The following is a 17895-nucleotide window of genomic DNA, read 5'->3' on the forward strand; positions in this document are numbered from 1 at the left end:
GTATTCCATACATACGTCATTTGCTATATTTAATGTTTCGATGTGGTTTCGATGTGACGAAAAGTTTGGAGTAACTAAACACAGCCTGAGCCAAACTTCAACTACACGTACAGGTTGTCAAAAGGCTGATATCCATATACTGGGTGTGCCGGATTAGATTGATGCTATTCTGCACCGGCTACGTCACTGAAAGGTAATAAGGTCTGGTCTGGGATGCTCTTCCCAGCAGTCTCTGCAGAGTTTTCTTTGATTCAGGGTCATGCCAAGAACCACCACCATACACAACTCTAACGTATAATTAGAATTTTAAAAGCCACGATGACAACACCATTGAAGTTGAAGGAACGAATGATACATATGATTTAATTTGATTTCCGTGTCGATCTCTCTACGCTGCTCACTAATAACTCAAACATAATATACAGCTCAGGCAAAATTGTTACAAACCAAAGCAAACCAATCAAGTTGCCGGAAGCGCAAGGCTTCAATGAATTGGTCACCAATCTAGCTAGCTCTTACCAGAGCAGCAACACAAGCAGAGACGCCAGTCCCAGGAAGAAGCTCCAATGATGGTGAGACACTACTCCCATTGCCGAGCTCACATCGCCTGCTCTTGAGCTTCTGCCGCCGGGCGTGGGCGCCCTGGGTGGCGGCGGTGGCGGTATCACGCAGGTCCCGAACGTCGAATTGGTCTGCACATCACACATAAATGTCACATAACTATAAGCCGCTGCTGCTGCTGTTTAGAGACGCAGATCAGAAAGATGAAAGAAACACCCCTTACCTTGCAATAGGCAATGTTGTCACACCCGCATACCATATGCCCATTTGCCATATCCGTCGCTAGGGGAGCTCCTCCACCATCGCTCCTCTGCACCATTCACAGATCATGAAAAATGCGCATGAAAAGAAACAGAAAAAAAAACATTTACCTAGCCTGTGGCATGTGAATTTACTGTACCATGTAAAAATCAACAGCGATGTAGTTGGGCCACCGATTGCCTGAAGCAGCATGGCAAGTTTTCAGCATGCTAACAAGTGGTGCCGAGTTATTCCCGCAAACACCGGTCTCGCTCGGGTCGGTTGTGAAGAAGTTCATCAGAACAAGTGACTGGCTTTTGGAATCCATGGCCGGCGACTCTGCACGGTTGGGGCATTTGCCTGCTACCATACCGTCATTTCCATCTGCACGGGCAAAGCAAATCTGTTTAATAAAAATGTCATGGAAAAAAATTGAAACTTCACCAGCCAATGTAATCAGACATCATATACCGAAACCTACATTGGTTTTCCACCACATAGTTCCACTCGTATGCGATCCCCTCACTTGCTTCCTTGGATTTCTTTGATGTGAAGACTATCAGACGCTGGTTCTGGCTGATCATGTCCTTGAGCAAAGGCCAGTTGCCACCGCTCTTTGGCATTTTTGCCACTGGGAACCAATACTTCATAAGGCCCGAAGCATTGAACACTTTCGGCAAGGACCCTGTAGCGGTGTAGTCTTCCAGGAAAATCGTGATTACTTCTGACGGGTTTGCATCAAGGAATGTCTGGATTTCTTTGAAGACATTGATGGCTGGTTGCTGAACAGGAAAAATACAGAAGGAAAAAGCAACTCAGGATTGGAATTACAACACAAATGTACTTACTTTTCAGGACACAGGACTACAGGAGAGAAGAATGTTTAGCTGATAGTATAATCTTACAAAGGCAGTGATGTTGTAGCAGTTCCCACCAAATGAGTGGCAGAGCCAGACATCATTGTTGAAGTCGTAAGTGTCAAGCATCAAGCCCCTAACACCATTCTGCGTGCACATAACCAAGTATAAGTTCCACGGTTAACATGTGAAGATAGCAAATAGTATGGCAAAACTCTGGCAGATGAGCACTAAATGATAAGGTTCAGTAGTGGTGAACACCAAAATATGTTCGTTAACTGCAAAATTTAACTGTTTTTAAGCAGTTTCACCACTGGAAACTAGTTTGAAGTGAAGTGTGTTCCTCAGTAGAAAATACACCAATGTATTCACAGCACTAGGGAGCATGAGTAAGAGCCTGGTAAGCTGCATGGCCGCAGCTTAAGCTTGTCTTCTTTCTTCCATTGAGTAGAGGAACATGGGAAAATTTATATGAGATGTCGGAGATTGAGGACGAATATTGAGCAGGTACTGAGTGCTTCTGTGATTACTTTATATAAATGTCAGCCTACTTGTGAAACGTGAATAGCAGTATTAGCTGAAAACAAGAGCCGTTATGTTCCAAGTCTCCAACGCCAACATGGCAACAACTGTAATTTACTATCTTTGCTGTACCAAGATCTCGAGTTCTAGACAACCACTTGAAAAAGAAAAGGGACAGTATGGCATGACAACCGAAAAGTAATATAAGTGTGGCCCCTTGGTTTTCTTAAGAAGGAAGCAAACGACACCTTCACAGCATAATGCCTGAACTGGACATGATTTATGTGAGGCCCTGTTAGTTTCTGGCTGACAACAACATTAAGCAATCAAATCAGAAACCTTTTCTTTTGGATACAATGAGTTGAGTGGCACCCTGGTTTCATGAGTTAGGTAGAGACAACATAAAAACCGCATCAGAAACCTTTGGGCCTGTTTGGCAGGGCTCCAACTCCGGCTCCACCGGCGGCTCCTGCTGGAGCTCTACCAAACACTCTAAAAGTGAAGTGGCTCCATACTGTAGCAGGTGAGAAAGTGGAGCAGCAGCTTTGCCTGCGAGCCGGTGGAGCCACAAAAACCTGCTCCAGCTCCGGCTCCACCCATTTTACAAGGAGCCGGAACCCTCCCAAACAGGCCCAAAGTCGTTGCCAAGGTGCTGCTACTAGTAGTTTTAGGGCAATTAGGTGCACGGTTCCTATTCTTATTGGTTGTGCAGCATGTGAGGAAGACGATAGGAACAAGAATCTCTGCGAGGTGAGGTGGCAAGAAAAGACAAGCAAGGCTCTTGAGCTTAGGTGGCGACATTAGCAATTTATTGTCTTGGTTGAGACCGAAATGCCGGTCTCTGCATCATTGGTGTTGGAGTTTATATTTTTTTTTAAAAAAAAACCTTAATAGCCAGCATAATCCACGGTGGCATGGAGCCCAGTTAAACATCCATGTGCAAGTAAATTAAATTAAAGCTACATATTCAGCAATGAAAAGGTGGAGAAAAACCCGCTGCACTTGCAATAAAGTAATTTGTGAAAAGGGTTGTTAGCACGTGCTCATGTTTTCAAAGTCTAGAAGTTTGGCCTTGGACCCTTGGTGGCACAGGTCCGTGGGGCGTGGGCTGCAGCCATCTGACATGATGTTTGTAGTGAAAAAAGGGGGCTTGCGCATGGAATGGAATGGATAGTTCCAGCAGCATCTGTAGTGAATGAAAACAAAAGCATTGGCATGGATTAATTTTTGGTGGTAATAAAATTAAAACCCAATGCTGTTGGTCCGAAAAGCAGGCAAAAAGGTGCAGGAAAACTGAAAGCAATGTGGTGTGTGTGAGGAGGTTGCAGCTAGCTTTTGGTTTCAGGCTTTGAGGTAGGTAGCAATATGCAGGCAGTCAGATGCATGATGGATGGATGCAGAGTAGAGAGGCCGCCGGGATGAAGGAATGCTTGCTTATGGCGGGCCCCACATGCAGCAACAACCGTACTGGATCCCATCCTAGTACACTAGTAGATTGTAGAACGAATGAGTAACCAAGGCCCTGTTTGTTTTAGAGTAGTACTACTAGCACGGAAAAGAAATCTTATATGAATGAAGTACTAAATAAAGTTTATTTGCAAAAAATTTTCACATATGGACATAACTTTTCGAGACGAATCTAATGATCCTAATTAATCCACAATTAGCTACAGTAGAGATACAGTAAACATCGTCTAATCGTGCGGTCAAAAGCCTTATTAGATTCGTCTCATGAAATAGCACAGGGCTGTGGAGTTGTTTTTGTAAATTATCTTGATTTAATACATCTAATTAGTGGTCAAAGTGAGCTACAGTAGTTGTGCTACTAAGTACTACTTACAAACCGAACACAGCCCAACAACCACCCCGCGATTCCGGCGGGGGGCTCGTCGGAATCGGGCGGTTGGTTACCTTGAGCTGGGCGGTGACGGTGTCCTCCTGGTTGGTGGGCGAGATGATGGCCGCGCCGGTGGGGGAGACAGCGCCGGCGAGGGCGAAGGAGTTGTGCGTGGTGAGCCAGGACCCAGGAGTAGTTGTTGAAGGGCAGGCTGGTGCCGTGGGTGGCCGGGTCGATGGGCGCCGCGCGCGTGCAGATGCCGCCGCCGCCGGGGCCGCAGGCGCTGCAGTGCAGGCCGGAGCCGCAGGCGGCGCCGGCGGAGCAGGCGCTCGCCGGCCCTGCCAGCAGCGCCAGGAGCAGCTGATACAGGAGGGGGGCTAGGGGGCTCAAGCCCCCCTAAACTCCCCTAATTATACGTAAAACACTGTAGCAAGACTTCCAAATCACCATTAAATCTTCACACAAATCAACATCTCTATTGTTTCAGCCCCCTTGCCTTTAATCCTGCATCCGCCACTGGGCGGGCGGGCGCTGCCATCATATTCATCGGTCTGGTTGGTTGGTTCTTAATTTCCTTGTGCTTCTCTTCTCGGAAGAAGGATGCAGTCTTGCTTGCAACTTAACAAGCAGCAGGTGGTGTCTCAAGAGAAGCAGGCAGCAGAGAGGCTGGCTGCTGAAATAGAAACCTGAATTGAATGGAACTCCGCAGAGGGCAACTGCAACTTTGAAAAAGCCCGGCCAATAGAAATTGTCATGCACACTTTTATTTAAAAATAAAATATAAATTCGTGCTCTTTTGAATAAAATATAAATTGTGTGCTCTTTTGAATAAAATATAAATTGCATGTTTCTTTTTTTTAGCATACGGAACCGTTCGAGGCTAGAGTACTTGCCTGACACAGGACTAGAATCTTATACATGAGATAATTTTTAGCTCTCATTTTTTAGCTCTAAATTAGCCCTTAAGGATCCAAACAGATAGGCTAATTTTGAGTTAAAGTGAATTAGCCCCTCCAAATTCCTTAGAGTAGGGCTAATAACCCTGCGGAGCAGCCGGTTGCATGTGCGCCTTTCTGCCCGTTTTTATGCCTGTTGCTAGCTGTATGTCAGCGGTTCAGTGCATACGAGTCCACATGCAAGGAGCAGAGCCCCTGAAGCCTGCTTGAGCCGGCGGCGAGCAAAACACTCGCTTTCTTCTCTTTTCTCATTTCTCTCTCCTCCACGTAGGATTTAGCCTGCTTGTAGCTTTCTATAATACTTGCTCTTAGCCCCTCCAAGAGTGCTAATGGGCTAAATTTATGTGGACCCCACAAAAAATGTGAGTTTACATGCACACCTAGGCATGGGAATGAGAAGGATGGTGGGTATTAGCTCATGGATCAAATTAGCCCTGGGCTAATGTTCCAAACAAAGCCTAGGTCACACAGTGATGTTCCACTCATTGGAGACAGTATGTTGCATGGAGTTCGTACTCTTTTTTCAAAACACAACCCATATATTTATAAACACGCACGCACACCCACTCCATTAATACACGTACACAATCCTGCCCCTATAAGCATCTCCAAAAACTGAGCCGGCAGATCCTCGCGACTGACGAAGTAACCACGGACGTCACGTTGTCGATGGAGACGTCGCCTACCATTTAAAGCATAGCGCCGGTTAAATATTGAAATAATCAAGAAAAACGCTAACACCCATATTGAGTCTACGATATGAATCCGGATGAGCATGGAGACCACAAGGAACATTACTAGCTAAGTTACGCTCAGTTCACGAAATTGATATACATCGTGCTTCACACGATTCGTGACACTACGGCTGGCCCCCTTGCTCGGCCCTGCTGCTGCTCGGACATAGACGATAGGCACCACTTGCAGTGCATATCTAGTTCAACTTAGTATTTATAAAGTAGCATTTATTACTCGTAAAAAATTGTACGTACTTATGCCCCTTACTAGCAGGTTAGATAACACATTAATGAAGAAAACACCAACACATCATTTGAACATTGCACAACAAGTTTTGAGTTACCAATGAACTTTTTTCTTATACACACAAGAAGTAAAACATACGTGATTAGACCCTCCCTTGATATATTTAGTCAACTTGGCAAAAAAAATTCAGCTAATTTAGGCATAGTGCGGTAGTATGTCTGTGGTAGCCGCATGAGTAGCTGAATTGTTGCTTCTTTTTAGTGTTTTGCCCATAAGGCACTGTTGTTGCTTTCAATGCAAATACATCTGATGATTCTACAAACAAGATAAAGAAAATATTCTAAGGAAAAGTTAGATCCACTTTTAAACTAACATCTTATGTTTTAGTATTTGTTGATTGTGTATTAGAAATAAAACATAAACTTATACATATGTACTTCTATGTCTCGCTCATCTTCTACCAATTTTTTTTTTTGCCATGAAGCTATTAATAACTGACCAAGGTGATGGCGGAGAAGATGATGATGATAATGATAATAGTGCTGGTGCCTATACTAAAACTAGGTAATTCCTTAAGCCATCTTTACTCATTCTAATGTTTATATAGTTTTTTTTTTGCTTTATAGCCCAAGCAAGGATGCATAGCCAGAAGAGGAAGTTATCCATTGCAGTTGTGGTTGGCTATTTTTTTTGGTGGTTTGATCATCGGCTAGAAGTCGCATCCATTTTATATGTACCACCAGTTGTAATAATCTTTTTGTGTGTTTGGTCGCCTGCTGAGAAGTTCGATGATCTTAAAAAAACTAGAATAATGATACATGCATTTGTTAAGCTCATGGCTATAAATAATTTAATTCACTGTTCTTGTTTGGATCAGTATAGCTAAATGGTTTGGTAGCTATAAATTCTTATCATGATATTTAAACATGTAACATATGACTGTACAAAATCTTGTGAGTCGTATTGACATACTTTCATGATATGTTTCTATAATCAATATTTGGGTTATGATAGAGCGCGCAAAGCGTGCTTAAACAAAAAAAAGTCACATCGAATGTTTCGACACATGCATATAGTACTAAATGAAGTCTATTTACAAAATTTTTTGCATGGATGTGCTGTAAATCGCGAGACGAATCTAATGAGCCTACTTAATCCATGATTTGCAACAGTGATGCTACAGTAATCATCCGCTAATTATTGATTAATCATGAATTAATTAGCATCATTAGATTCGTCTCGCGATTTACAACTCATCTGTGTAAAAAGTTTTATAAATAAACTTCATTTAGTACTTCAAATTAACAAGATTCCAATGAAAATTTTTTTGCGCGTGGAACTAAACACGGCCCTTGTATCAATTGAATCGTTGATTGATTGACTGATTGATTTCATCATATGCACACCGTCCGCACCTCACCTTACGACTGACGACGTGTCTGTCACTCGTCGCGCGCTATGGATTTCATTCATTCTATGCTCTATGATGCTCCAATATAAATATATTAATTAATATATTGATAAATATAATCAACCAACCTATCATGTACATGATCGCCAAACAAAACGCGGTCCATTCCACGACACGATAATGCACTGCACTGCACCCATGACAAAATCAACACAACCCCAATAATCATCATGTATTGTATATAAATATAAAAGGTTACCGAATAAATTACATACAATTCAACGACCACCATTTTCCATATCTAGAACAAGACCAATTCATATTCATTCATTCTCGAGTACTCGCTTCTAGATAGCAGTCATATACAAACAGACAGGCAGCACGCACAACATGCATTGCTTGCTTCTTCCAATCAAACATGTAGGATAAACGCGTGGATTGTTATACATACACATCTCTGACCTAGTGACCTACCTGAATTCTTGACGGCCCTTCAAATTCCAAACAATACTACACACCAAATAAATAGATAGACAGATAGATATTGACAGAGCCAGCTTCCTCTACACATTACTTAAATGCAAGCACAATACCTTGACGCCTCAGTCACATCATATGGGCTTCCAAACACTGAGCACCTCCTGGAACATCTCCAGCATCAGCTCGCGGTCCGCGTGGTGGAAGAAGCTATGGATCTCATCCCTCACGTCGTAAATCTTCCCAAACACAAACAGGTAGCTGAGGCACCCTTTCTTCAGCCTCCCCAGCTGGTACAGCCACGCCACGTGGAGCCGCTCCAGGACGTTGCTCGAGTTGATGTCCTCCAGCAGGCTCTCCTCGCAGCAGTCCTTGATATCACCGATGCCGTACTTGTTTGCCGCTGCCAGCAGCGACAGCCGGTGCTTCCAGAACTGCTCCTGCTCGATCGTCCCGTAGATGAAGCCGAGGAGGGCCGAGCACGACTCCAGGCACATGTCGTTGATGTTCACCGTGGATGACTCCTCCTTGAGGTCGTGCACGAACATGCTCTCAAACACAGGAGAGCAAGCTGCCAGGACAGCCTTGTGGGCCTTGAGGACACCATTGGTCGTGTTGATGGTCACGTCCGTGTGGATTGACTCTGTCAGCATGCGCGAAAGGCATCCCAGAGTGCTCTTACCAGCAATTCTCTGCACCATGCCTTCATTCGGCCAGATCGACGAAGATGATTCGGTAGCCTGTCAGCAGTATTGGGTTCGACAGTGTTAGTCGAATCCATGGCAGCCCTTCTGCATAACAGGGAAGCCTACAAAATGCTGTACGGATTAAAACACAAGGCCAGGTAGGTACTTGCATTGTTAGTGGCTATCCTCAGGTCCAGAAACTCAACATCGATTGTGAAATGCCCATGGGACATGGCATCGACTTGCCATACAAAGTCATCACTGGTTCGGAGAAGATGCTCTTGCACTGCCACCCACAGGACAAGGATAATAAGTATGACATTCATCAACACTCAGAAGAGCCCATCACAGCAGCAGGGAGACTAGCTAGGGAAATAAAAAGAGAAACGGATAGCAGGTTTGGCATGGTGAAAACTCCATCAGGCTGTTAATGGAGGAAATTGGAGAGTAACGAGGCACGATCCTATCTTTTTCCATCCATGTTTATGTAGGATGAAAGAACAACCGATGTTCAGATATCATGCCATCTTTTATGGGTTAAGAGTTGCCTCAAGTTTCCAGTTATATATTAACACTACTGCTTCATATAGACAGTTTGTTCTTCATGAAGCAGTGGTAACGATAATAATTACTTGATTAGTAGTGGGATTGAAATTGGTACTCTCTGAGTAGCAACTGTTTGGGCTTTGGAATTTCCTTTGTAAAGTAAAACTCAAAGCATCATCCTCTGACTACTCTTGAGCTTCGTCCTAATTGTTATGTTCCATCAGTTTTTTCGGTGACAGTCACTGATCTGTTAGTCAAAAATGACAACCGAATCAGCAGCCATGGAAATAATCAGACAAAGTTTGGGCATGGGCACTCATTCTAGATCATAAAGACATGTAATCTACTAGCTAGAATCGAGTAGTGGCACAAGAAGCACATTGGGCTTTGCTGCCCTGCAAATACAGTAAAAAACACCCAGCAGCATATATAGATAGCATCAGAAAAAGAGAGAGAGAGAGAGAGATAAATACCAGGGGTTGCGCAGGAGCGGCGCGGCGGGCCGGGCCAGGAGACGCGGAGCAGGAAGCGCGCGAGAGGGGGCTGGTCCTTGGCCACCCGGCCGGGCTCCGGGAAGAGGCGGATGCACACGGAGCGGCTCTTCTCGACCGAGAGGTACCAGTTCCAGATGCCGAGCTTGAAGGGGTCGGAGCGGCGGAAGGAGCAGGAGCCCAGGGTGTCGATGCGCCACTGCGCCAGCCGGGAGATGGTCTCCACGCGGGAGTCCGGCGCGCCGCCGCCGCCGCCGCTCAGGCTCATCGGCGACCGAGAGGGTGAGGAGGTGACTGAGGAGTGAGGATGACTTGCCGCCGCCCCGTGCTTTGTTTTGTTTGTTGGCAAAATTGGCCGACGGACATAGCTTTTGCCCGCAGCCACTAAAAAAATATGTTTTTCTGAGAGACACTGTCCAATCATAATAATTTATTATAGAACATTAAGTCCGTTATAATACTCAATTTTAATAGAAAGCTACATGAATTTACATTTTTACCCTTATCTGACTCCGACAGTACCGAACGGAATGCCCCCATCACAATCTGGACACTCCTCCCGCAAGATCCTCCCGTAGCGCCGCCGCCATGGCCGACGCTTCTCCCGCGGCGTGTGGCCACGCCCGGCATAGAAGCCGCAACTCCCCGCGCGGGGCACGATGGGAGGGGCCGGGCCGGCATGCAGCTTCACTGGCGCTAACCACGCGGCACGCGAGGGAGGAGCGGGATGGTCTGACTGTAGCTTCGCCGGCGGCTAACAGGGAAGAGTGGGTCGGCGGGCTTGCGGCTTCGCCAGCACTCACCGCGCGGCTGGTGGCACGCGAGGAAGGAGCAGAAGGGTCGAACTGCGGCCTGCGGGTTCAGCGGCGCTCTTCGCGCGGCTCGCGAGGGAGAGCAGACCCACCGGCCTGCGGCTTCACCGGCGCCCGCGCGCACGGCCTCATGCCCACGCAGTGGCCGAGCCGCCCTCCACTTCCTCCCTCACATCTACCGAGCCTTTCCTCCCGTGTTGCACCCCTACAGCCTCGAGGTAGACCTGCTCTGCGCCTGGCCACACCCACACACAGGAGGATGCGGTGGCCACTCCAATCAAGGCAAAAATTTTGAAAGGGACAATCAAGGCAAAATTTGCTGGCAAGCCGCACGGGTAGCGCCATGGCCGGCGGCGCTGTGGGAGGATCTGGCGGAAGAGGTGTCCAGGTTGCGACGGGAGGACAAGAGCGTAAATTCATATAGCTTTCTATTAAAATCGAGTATTATAATGGACTTAATGTCCTATAGCAAATTACCACCATTGGACGGTGTCTCTCAGCAAAGGCATGATTTTTTAGTGGCTCCAGGCAAAAGCCAGCTTTGAGCGATGTCCGTCAGCCAATTTTGCCTTGTTTGTTTTATTGGAATTCGATTACTACTCCTACTTACTCTAGGAAACAAGTAATTACTGGAGTATTGTTTATCGCCGACCCTTGCCGCCCATGCCGGTCACATCACGTTATTTCTGTCAATTGCTTCATTTTTTTCAAAATTATCATTATATTCTCTGATTGATGAATTAGTTCTGCAATCATTTGGTTATAAGGCAACATTGTAGCCTTGTTTAGTTTCCCATAAAAAATTTAAGACATCAATCACATTAATATTTGAACACATGTACGGCGTATTAAATGTAGACAAAAAATCGATTTTCACATATTGCCAGTAAATTGTGAGTCTGAATCTTTTGAGCCTAATTAGTTCGTGATTAGAGAATAAATTGCTACAATAAATATGTGCTAATGATGAATTAGTTAGTATTAATAAATTTGTCTCGTAATTTACAAACGAGTTATGTAATTAGTTTGATGATTAGTCTATGTTTAATACTATTTCAAATGTAAAATATTCTATTTCAAAAACTTTATCCAGAGAACTAAAAAAGACCCGTGTGTTGATTTCCATGCTCACAAAAAAAGAGAGGTCTTTTTGATTAAAAAAAAAGAATGAGGTCTTCTTCCTTCACAATAGATCTGTGATGCTTGGCAGTCAGAGCTTACGTGTAGCAAAGAGTTAACAGCGTGGAAGAAAAAAGGATAATTAGTTCCATGAATCTCTTCAGCATCACAGATCCAAAATGAAACAAAAGGTGATTATCCACACCAATAAAAAGCATCTTAGAAAATAATAAAAGAGATATATACAGGCTGGTTTCATGTTCACCATAGTGGAACTGAGCCCATGAGTCACCGCTTTCCTAGAAGCCAAGAGTTTTAGGTCTAACATGCTTTCCAACTGCGAGCAAAGTAGCTAAACATTTTTCTCTTAAAAGGGTTATGTAAAATAGTTAGTCTGTGTAATATGGTAATACACTTTTTTCGATCATATGCCGGCCGCTGCATCTACTACTGCGCTCCCCTTAATTCACCTCCTCTCCTTATTTCTCTCAATCCTCTCCCTCTCAATTTTATCTCTTCCCACCCACACCTCCCCTACCCTCCTCCTCTTCCCCACCTCCCATTCCTCCGCCTCTCCCGCCACCGGTTCCCCTCCCCCTCCCAGCCGTCGCCACGACTCGGGCAGAGCGGCGCGACGCGGCGGGCGAAGCAGCGCAGGCGAGGTGGGCAGAGCGGGCATAGGCTGAGCATGACCGAGGAGAGGAGAGGTCGTACCTCTGTACCAGGCTGAGTCGAGGAGAGGCCCCTTCTCCCGAGTTCCGAGCCGCTGCAGAAAGCCAGAAACAATCAAGCCTTCTCCTTCCTGCCTTCGGCCCCTGCGCCACCTGTTTTGAGAGAAAAATCACAAAAAATTCTCTCTGCGTGGAAAATAAAGAAGATGCGGGCGTGCCAGTGTATATTAAAAATACACAAAAGACAAAAAAGACGGCACAAGTTTTATTCATATTTTTGTAAAATACAAATACAGGTTCCCATACATATGTGTGCGCTCCATAGCCTGCCGCCGTTGGGCAGATATAACTTGGGCGATTTGGTCTTCTGGTTCCCGGAGCCTCGGAAAGCTCCCGGTTAATTAACTCCGCAAGACTAGCTTGTTGGAGTACCTCCGATTAAGTTACCATGGTCGTCGTCTTCTGTCTTTGCTTCGCGTTCTCCATGCATGATGATGGTGGTGGTGTAGATGGAGCGTCGGCATCGTCATGGCCTCGTCGGTGTCCATGAGCCGGTGTAGCGCAGCTGGAGCATCAGCAGCACCCGCCCGTGTCGTTCGGTCTCGTCGGTCTCGAACGGCGTGGTAGTCATAGTAGTAGGATGTCGATGCGTGGAGAAGACTTGAAGCTGGACCGAGTCGATGTCGTGGCAGCTTAGTCGTGGTTGAGGTAGTCGATGTTGTTGATGAAGAGGGTGTCGCCAACCCATGAGCATGTGTGGTGGTGGTGGTGGTGTAGATGGCGTCGGCGTCATCCATGGCCTCGTCGGTCCATGAGCCGGTGCAACGGTGATGGGACATCAGCGGCGCCCGCCTGAGTCGTCTGGCCTCGTCGGTCTCGAACGGCATCGTAGTCGTTGTAGAGGTGGGTAGTCGATGCAGAGCCGGCGAGATCGTAGGCGGAGCGATGGCGAGGCAGACATCTGCACGTACGTGCAACTTGCTCCCTTGCTTGCTTCTTTGTGATGCACGTACGCTCTGTGGTGCATGGCACTGTAACTAGCTAGCTTGCTAGCCATGTGTGGTGCACTTACATCTCTGGTCATGCACGTATGGACTTGTGCGCGAGCGCGTGTTCGGCCGAGTGGCAGATTGGCTTCTCGGTTCCGCGCAGCTCTATGGGGCGGCATCATCTTGCGGCAGCCTGAAGTCAGCAGCGCCGACGCTGTCGTCCTCGGCGGCAGCTCCATGCCGGCCTCATCGTGGCGCGCTTCAGTGTCGTCGTTGGTGCGGCAGCCGGGTTGAGATGTGCGGGGTCAGCCCCGCCGCTCGGCGCTTCAATAGCTTCATGGTGGCGCCGTCGTCGCTGACTCAGCACTCGAGCTGGTGGTGCAGCGGAGTCTCGTCGCCGGCTTGCCAAGAGCGTGCAAGGTCTTGGTCACTTGCTTGCCAGGAGCGTGCACTTGCATGTGCATGCATGAGCGTGAACACATGCAGCCACGTCCAGCGCACATGCTCGTCCAGGGGCCGTCCTCTTAAGCTCCGAGCAGATGGCGTGCGGCACCGTGCCCTCCGCAACCTCGGCCGCATCGCCGTCGGTCATGTCACCATCCTTGGAATGTCGCTGGCGATATGATCCCTCGACTCTGACGCGGTCGCCGGATTCTTGTTCTGATGATAGATTGCGAGCGCGATGACGGCCAGCGATTCCCCGACTCCGGCGCGGCCGCCAGCTGCTGGTTGTGATGATGTGGGCGGAGGTGAAGGGTGCCTGCAGCTTGGCGACGATGACGAGCATCTCACCTGGCTTCCTCCGCTCGTCAAGGCAAGCAGGAAGTGCACGGCGTTGGCATCTCCGACGGAGATCGCCTGGGGGCGCACCTTCCTCTGGCTCCTTCACCTGGCTGCGCTCCCCCCGTGGAGAGGAAGAACCCCTAGCACTTAGGCTTACGTGCCTTTATATAGGCAGGGGGTAGGGCGACGGGCTCCCCTAAGTTTTCTACTTGGCGCCGCCTCTAGTCTGTTGAAAGAAATCCGCAAGCCTCATTCGCTCAGCGTGCAGAGCGGAGAGATAGAGATCGATATACGTCTGTGATCTCAATCGAGCAAGATAAGCATCTGGGCCATGCAAGCTCACTGCATCGTGGGCCTGGCCAAAGGAACGTGCGTGAGAAAGCTAGAAGCAAGGCTAGCGCATGCACGCGTATTCCCATCTCGGCCGGCTAGTTCATAAGCTTCTCTCATTTTGTTACACGGCCAGAGAGTTCGGGATATCATGATACTTCTAGAATCTGCTAGGCCACGCCGGCTATTGTGCGGGCCTGGCCACACAGCTGTTCCAGGTTTGAGTACGTGTACACACAGTCCCGTACGTACGTACACACGCACCGGCACTGCATGCGTAGACGCCCATATGGAACTCTGCACGTTCCCATGATTTGTTTGGGGCCTCATTTACATGCTAAGCTCCCGTGGCGTGACAATTATGCAGCTGACTTTAGTCCCTCTTGTATGACTCATGTATATGATTCACAAAATCATATTTTAAATTAGTTGCACAAATTCTCATCAAACACCACCAATCAACATTGGCAATTGAATTTGATAACCTTCATTGGTTCATCCGTATCTGCAATCAATTGCATGGTGGAAGGACCAAGAGTTGGAATAGAACGGCTCGATCCATTTTTGACGGATGTGACTTCAATCAGCAACCACTGCTGGCTTGATTGCTCAGGCTTCGGCTCTACGAAACGGCGGAAACTGTCGAGCGGATGGGCTGGCCTACTCCTGATGGAGCCAATGAGACACGCGTCAGTATCCTGGATTGTTAACATTATTCTTTAAGAACATTTGCAATGATCGTGTGGATGAGTTTGCGTGCGTTAGGGGTGAGTGTATGTACGTTGTGAGTATCTGAGTTGTACTGTATAATCTAAAAAACCAAATGCACCAAAGAGTAGAATGGTGTGGAAGGAGGAAGTAATCAAGCGTTTGTTCCGGGAACATGATGTAGAGCACATATTGGGTATCAAGCTACCATCCAGGCCCAGGGAAGATGTTTTAGCTTGGCACTATGACAGAAAAGGTTTGTTCTCTGTCAGAAGTGCTTATCGGCTGGCCAAGGCTCTCGATGAGGAAGAGAAGGGAGGGCGTCAAAGTAGCTCAGCAAATTCGGATGAAAGACCATGCTGGAAGGCTGTCTGGAAGATACCCTTACTACACAAGATCTTTATTTTTGGGTGGAAAATCATTAATAATGGCCTGGCAACTCAGAGCAACAAAAGTAGGGCAGGGATAACCATGTCTAGCTCCTGCGAAGTGTGTGGCATGAAAAGGGGTAACGAACATGGCACCTTTTATACAATTTCGAGTGATTTTGGTGATCGAATGACAACACAACACTTGGACTAATATGATTGTTAAGATGACAATTCTCAGGCTTTTAGGTTCAAGTGATGACAAAGAGAAAGAGAAGATAGGCGTAGTAAGGCCCGAAGGGCCGCCCCTACGGGGGTTCCGCTACCCGGTTAGCGGACGGGGGTCGAGGGGGAGCCGCCCCTCGCGGGTCTCAGGGCAGCGCCCTAAAAGCTCTTCGGTCTGAAGCACCGGAAGAACCGACGCATGAAGCATCGGTGCATCCGATGGTTGTCGGAAGAACCGACGCCATAGCAGAAGGGAATCAAAGCCAAGTCAGCTTATGAGCACCGGATGAACCGACGAGTCAAAAAGGGGCATCGGTGCATTGGGCGTCCTATGTTCCAAAGACGATGCAAGTCGCGCAAGAGCCAAGTCTTCAGCACCGGTTGAACCGGTGAAGCATCGCTGCATACCATCGGTGTAATGACGTCAGCGCCCAGGAGAAGATCCTTAAGCACCGAATGAACCGGTGATACATCGGTACAAAGCATCGGATCAACCGGTGATCACTGCGTCAGCTGTCAGGAGTTCAACGGCTACTTCGGGTTATGAGTGACCGGATGAACCGACGCTACCCCAGCCAGAGGCATCGGTTCTTCCGGTGATACGCAGATTTTCTGCTGACCGTTGGAGCAATGGCTATAAGACTTGGTGGCCTATATATACGCCTCACCCCGGCCATTTGAAGCTTGCTGGAGTTGCTAGACGTCCCACACACACCCAAGAACATCTCCAAGCCATACCAAAGCATCAAGATCATATCCTTAGCCCTTTGCACACTTTGAGAGTGTTGTGTAAAGGATTAGCTCTTAGTGAGTGAGATTGCAAGGCTTCGAGCCTTTGTGTTGTGGTTCATTAGCGAACCAAAACAAGAGTTTGGTGCGCCGACACCTTGGAGCGTGAAGCTCGCCGGCAACGTCATTGACCCTCCGACTTGGTGTGGAGCGGCGACAACATCTTTGTGCGGGGGACGTGGAGACCCCCATCCTTTGTGGAGAAGCTCCTTAGTGGAACCCGGGGCCAAGGTGACCGTGATTATGTTCACGGAAGAGACTTGGTGGCCGAGTAGCAATACTCTTAGTGAGTGCTACAACAACGTGGATGTAGGTGTGCCTTTGTGGCTAACCGAACCACGGGATAAACACCCGCGTCAAGAGTTTGCTATCTCCTATCCCGCTCTTTAAGCTTCCGCTTTTCATATTAGCAATTTGTGTGCCTTTACTTTCATAGAATAGTTTCTTGACAAGAAAGACTATAGGTTGCTAAACTCTTTTGGGATAGGGGTTTCACACTAGAACAACCTAGTTGCACATCTAGATAGCACGCTTTAGTTTAAGTTTTGTGCAAACTAGCTGGAGCCATAGGTCAAAGTTTTTATTAGAGCCTAATTTACCCCCTCCCCCTCTTAGGTTAGAGCACCCGATCACTTTCAAAAGGGAATCAATCATGCATGCTCTCGTTAGGTGCCCACATGCTGGGGCGCTCAGGCAAAGGATGCGGCATGAATGGAGTTTGCCGGATGAGGAACAGTTCAACTCCCTTTCGATGGAGAAGCTACTGGGATGGATCTTGGATCTGGGGGTTGATGCAGGAGCACGAGTTCTTCTGTTGTTCTGAAGGACTTGGTATATTCGAAATAACTTGACTCATACTACAGATAAATAATCTGTTGATGGATTGGCTAGGTTCCTTGCTAAGTACTGGACAGAATTGTGCAGCACCCAGCATCAGAGGAGCTCTTTTGATAGCAAAGGTAAAGAATTGTTGGTGGATTCCCTGGTAGCTAAGAAAAAGAACGTGACCAAGGCGCCAGATGCGGCCTGGGAAGCCCCGACGACTGGATGGCTAAAGCTGAATGTAGATGGCAACTTTGTACCCGGGTCAGAGGAAGGGGGGGATTAGAGTAGTCATCAGAGCCTCCATCAACATTTAATTCTTACTTGTCCGCGAAGACGACGGAGACATGCTTGGGACATTAGGTAGAAGAATTGGATAAAATTCAATTACTTATTGCGCAAGTACGTGGATCCTAGAAGATCGAAGCTGATCGTTACATGAACAACCGTGTCATCATTGCAGTGCTAGTGGGAGCTGCTATCGGCCTCGATTTCATAGTGATTAATAGCCAAGACTTCAACTAGATTTTTAGCTTGAAGAAAACTAACTAGCTCATCTTGATGGATATGTTTAATTTCGCACCTCATGTATCATAATTCATAAATACCAAGTGCAATTATTTCTAGCTACCGTGTATATATATATGCAAATACCCAAAGTTTACATGAATTGTAAGGTATATGCAAAAAATAAAAATACATATGAAACCATGA

The 17895-nt window shown here is 47.2% G+C and overlaps 2 protein-coding genes across 2 annotated transcripts; both read right to left on the reverse strand.

Annotated features, from left to right (window-relative positions):
* Positions 1-319: 319 nt before the first annotated feature.
* Positions 320-4223, reverse strand: LOC120711084 (PI-PLC X domain-containing protein At5g67130-like). Its single transcript, XM_039996493.1, has 6 exons — positions 4092-4223; positions 1707-1805; positions 1283-1583; positions 962-1185; positions 785-871; positions 320-692 (listed from the first exon to the last, which is right to left on the reverse strand). The coding sequence occupies exons 2-6, from the start codon at positions 1785-1787 to the stop codon at positions 516-518; spliced, it is 870 nt and encodes a 289-aa protein (XP_039852427.1). The 5' UTR covers positions 1788-1805; positions 4092-4223; the 3' UTR covers positions 320-515.
* Positions 4224-7642: 3419 nt separating this feature from the next.
* LOC120711082 (BTB/POZ domain-containing protein At1g21780-like) lies at positions 7643-9926 on the reverse strand. The gene is made up of 3 exons (XM_039996490.1): positions 9548-9926; positions 8699-8814; positions 7643-8582 (listed from the first exon to the last, which is right to left on the reverse strand). The coding sequence occupies exons 1-3, from the start codon at positions 9831-9833 to the stop codon at positions 7977-7979; spliced, it is 1008 nt and encodes a 335-aa protein (XP_039852424.1). The 5' UTR covers positions 9834-9926; the 3' UTR covers positions 7643-7976.
* Positions 9927-17895: the final 7969 nt, after the last annotated feature.

This window comes from Panicum virgatum, chromosome 6K, assembly GCF_016808335.1.
Source record: "Panicum virgatum strain AP13 chromosome 6K, P.virgatum_v5, whole genome shotgun sequence".
Classification (NCBI taxonomy): Eukaryota; Viridiplantae; Streptophyta; class Magnoliopsida; order Poales; family Poaceae; genus Panicum; species Panicum virgatum.

What these genes read in the sequence shown, in the direction of transcription:
- LOC120711084 (XM_039996493.1), bottom strand. Translation starts at nt 1,787, where the DNA reads ATGCTTGACACTTACGACTTCAACAATGATGTCTGGCTCTGCCACTCA. An exon ending in TCGCTGTTGATTTTTACATG is followed by an intron (nt 872 to 961) that starts GTACAGTAAATT and finishes TGAATGGTGCAG; the next exon opens with AGGAGCGATGGTGGAGGAGC. An exon ending in ACAACATTGCCTATTGCAAG is followed by an intron (nt 693 to 784) that starts GTAAGGGGTGTT and finishes TGTGATGTGCAG; the next exon opens with ACCAATTCGACGTTCGGGAC.
- LOC120711082 (XM_039996490.1), bottom strand. Translation starts at nt 9,833, where the DNA reads ATGAGCCTGAGCGGCGGCGGCGGCGGCGCGCCGGACTCCCGCGTGGAG. An exon ending in CCGCTCCTGCGCAACCCCTG is followed by an intron (nt 8,815 to 9,547) that starts GTATTTATCTCT and finishes TGTGGGTGGCAG; the next exon opens with TGCAAGAGCATCTTCTCCGA. An exon ending in TGAGGATAGCCACTAACAAT is followed by an intron (nt 8,583 to 8,698) that starts GCAAGTACCTAC and finishes TACTGCTGACAG; the next exon opens with GCTACCGAATCATCTTCGTC.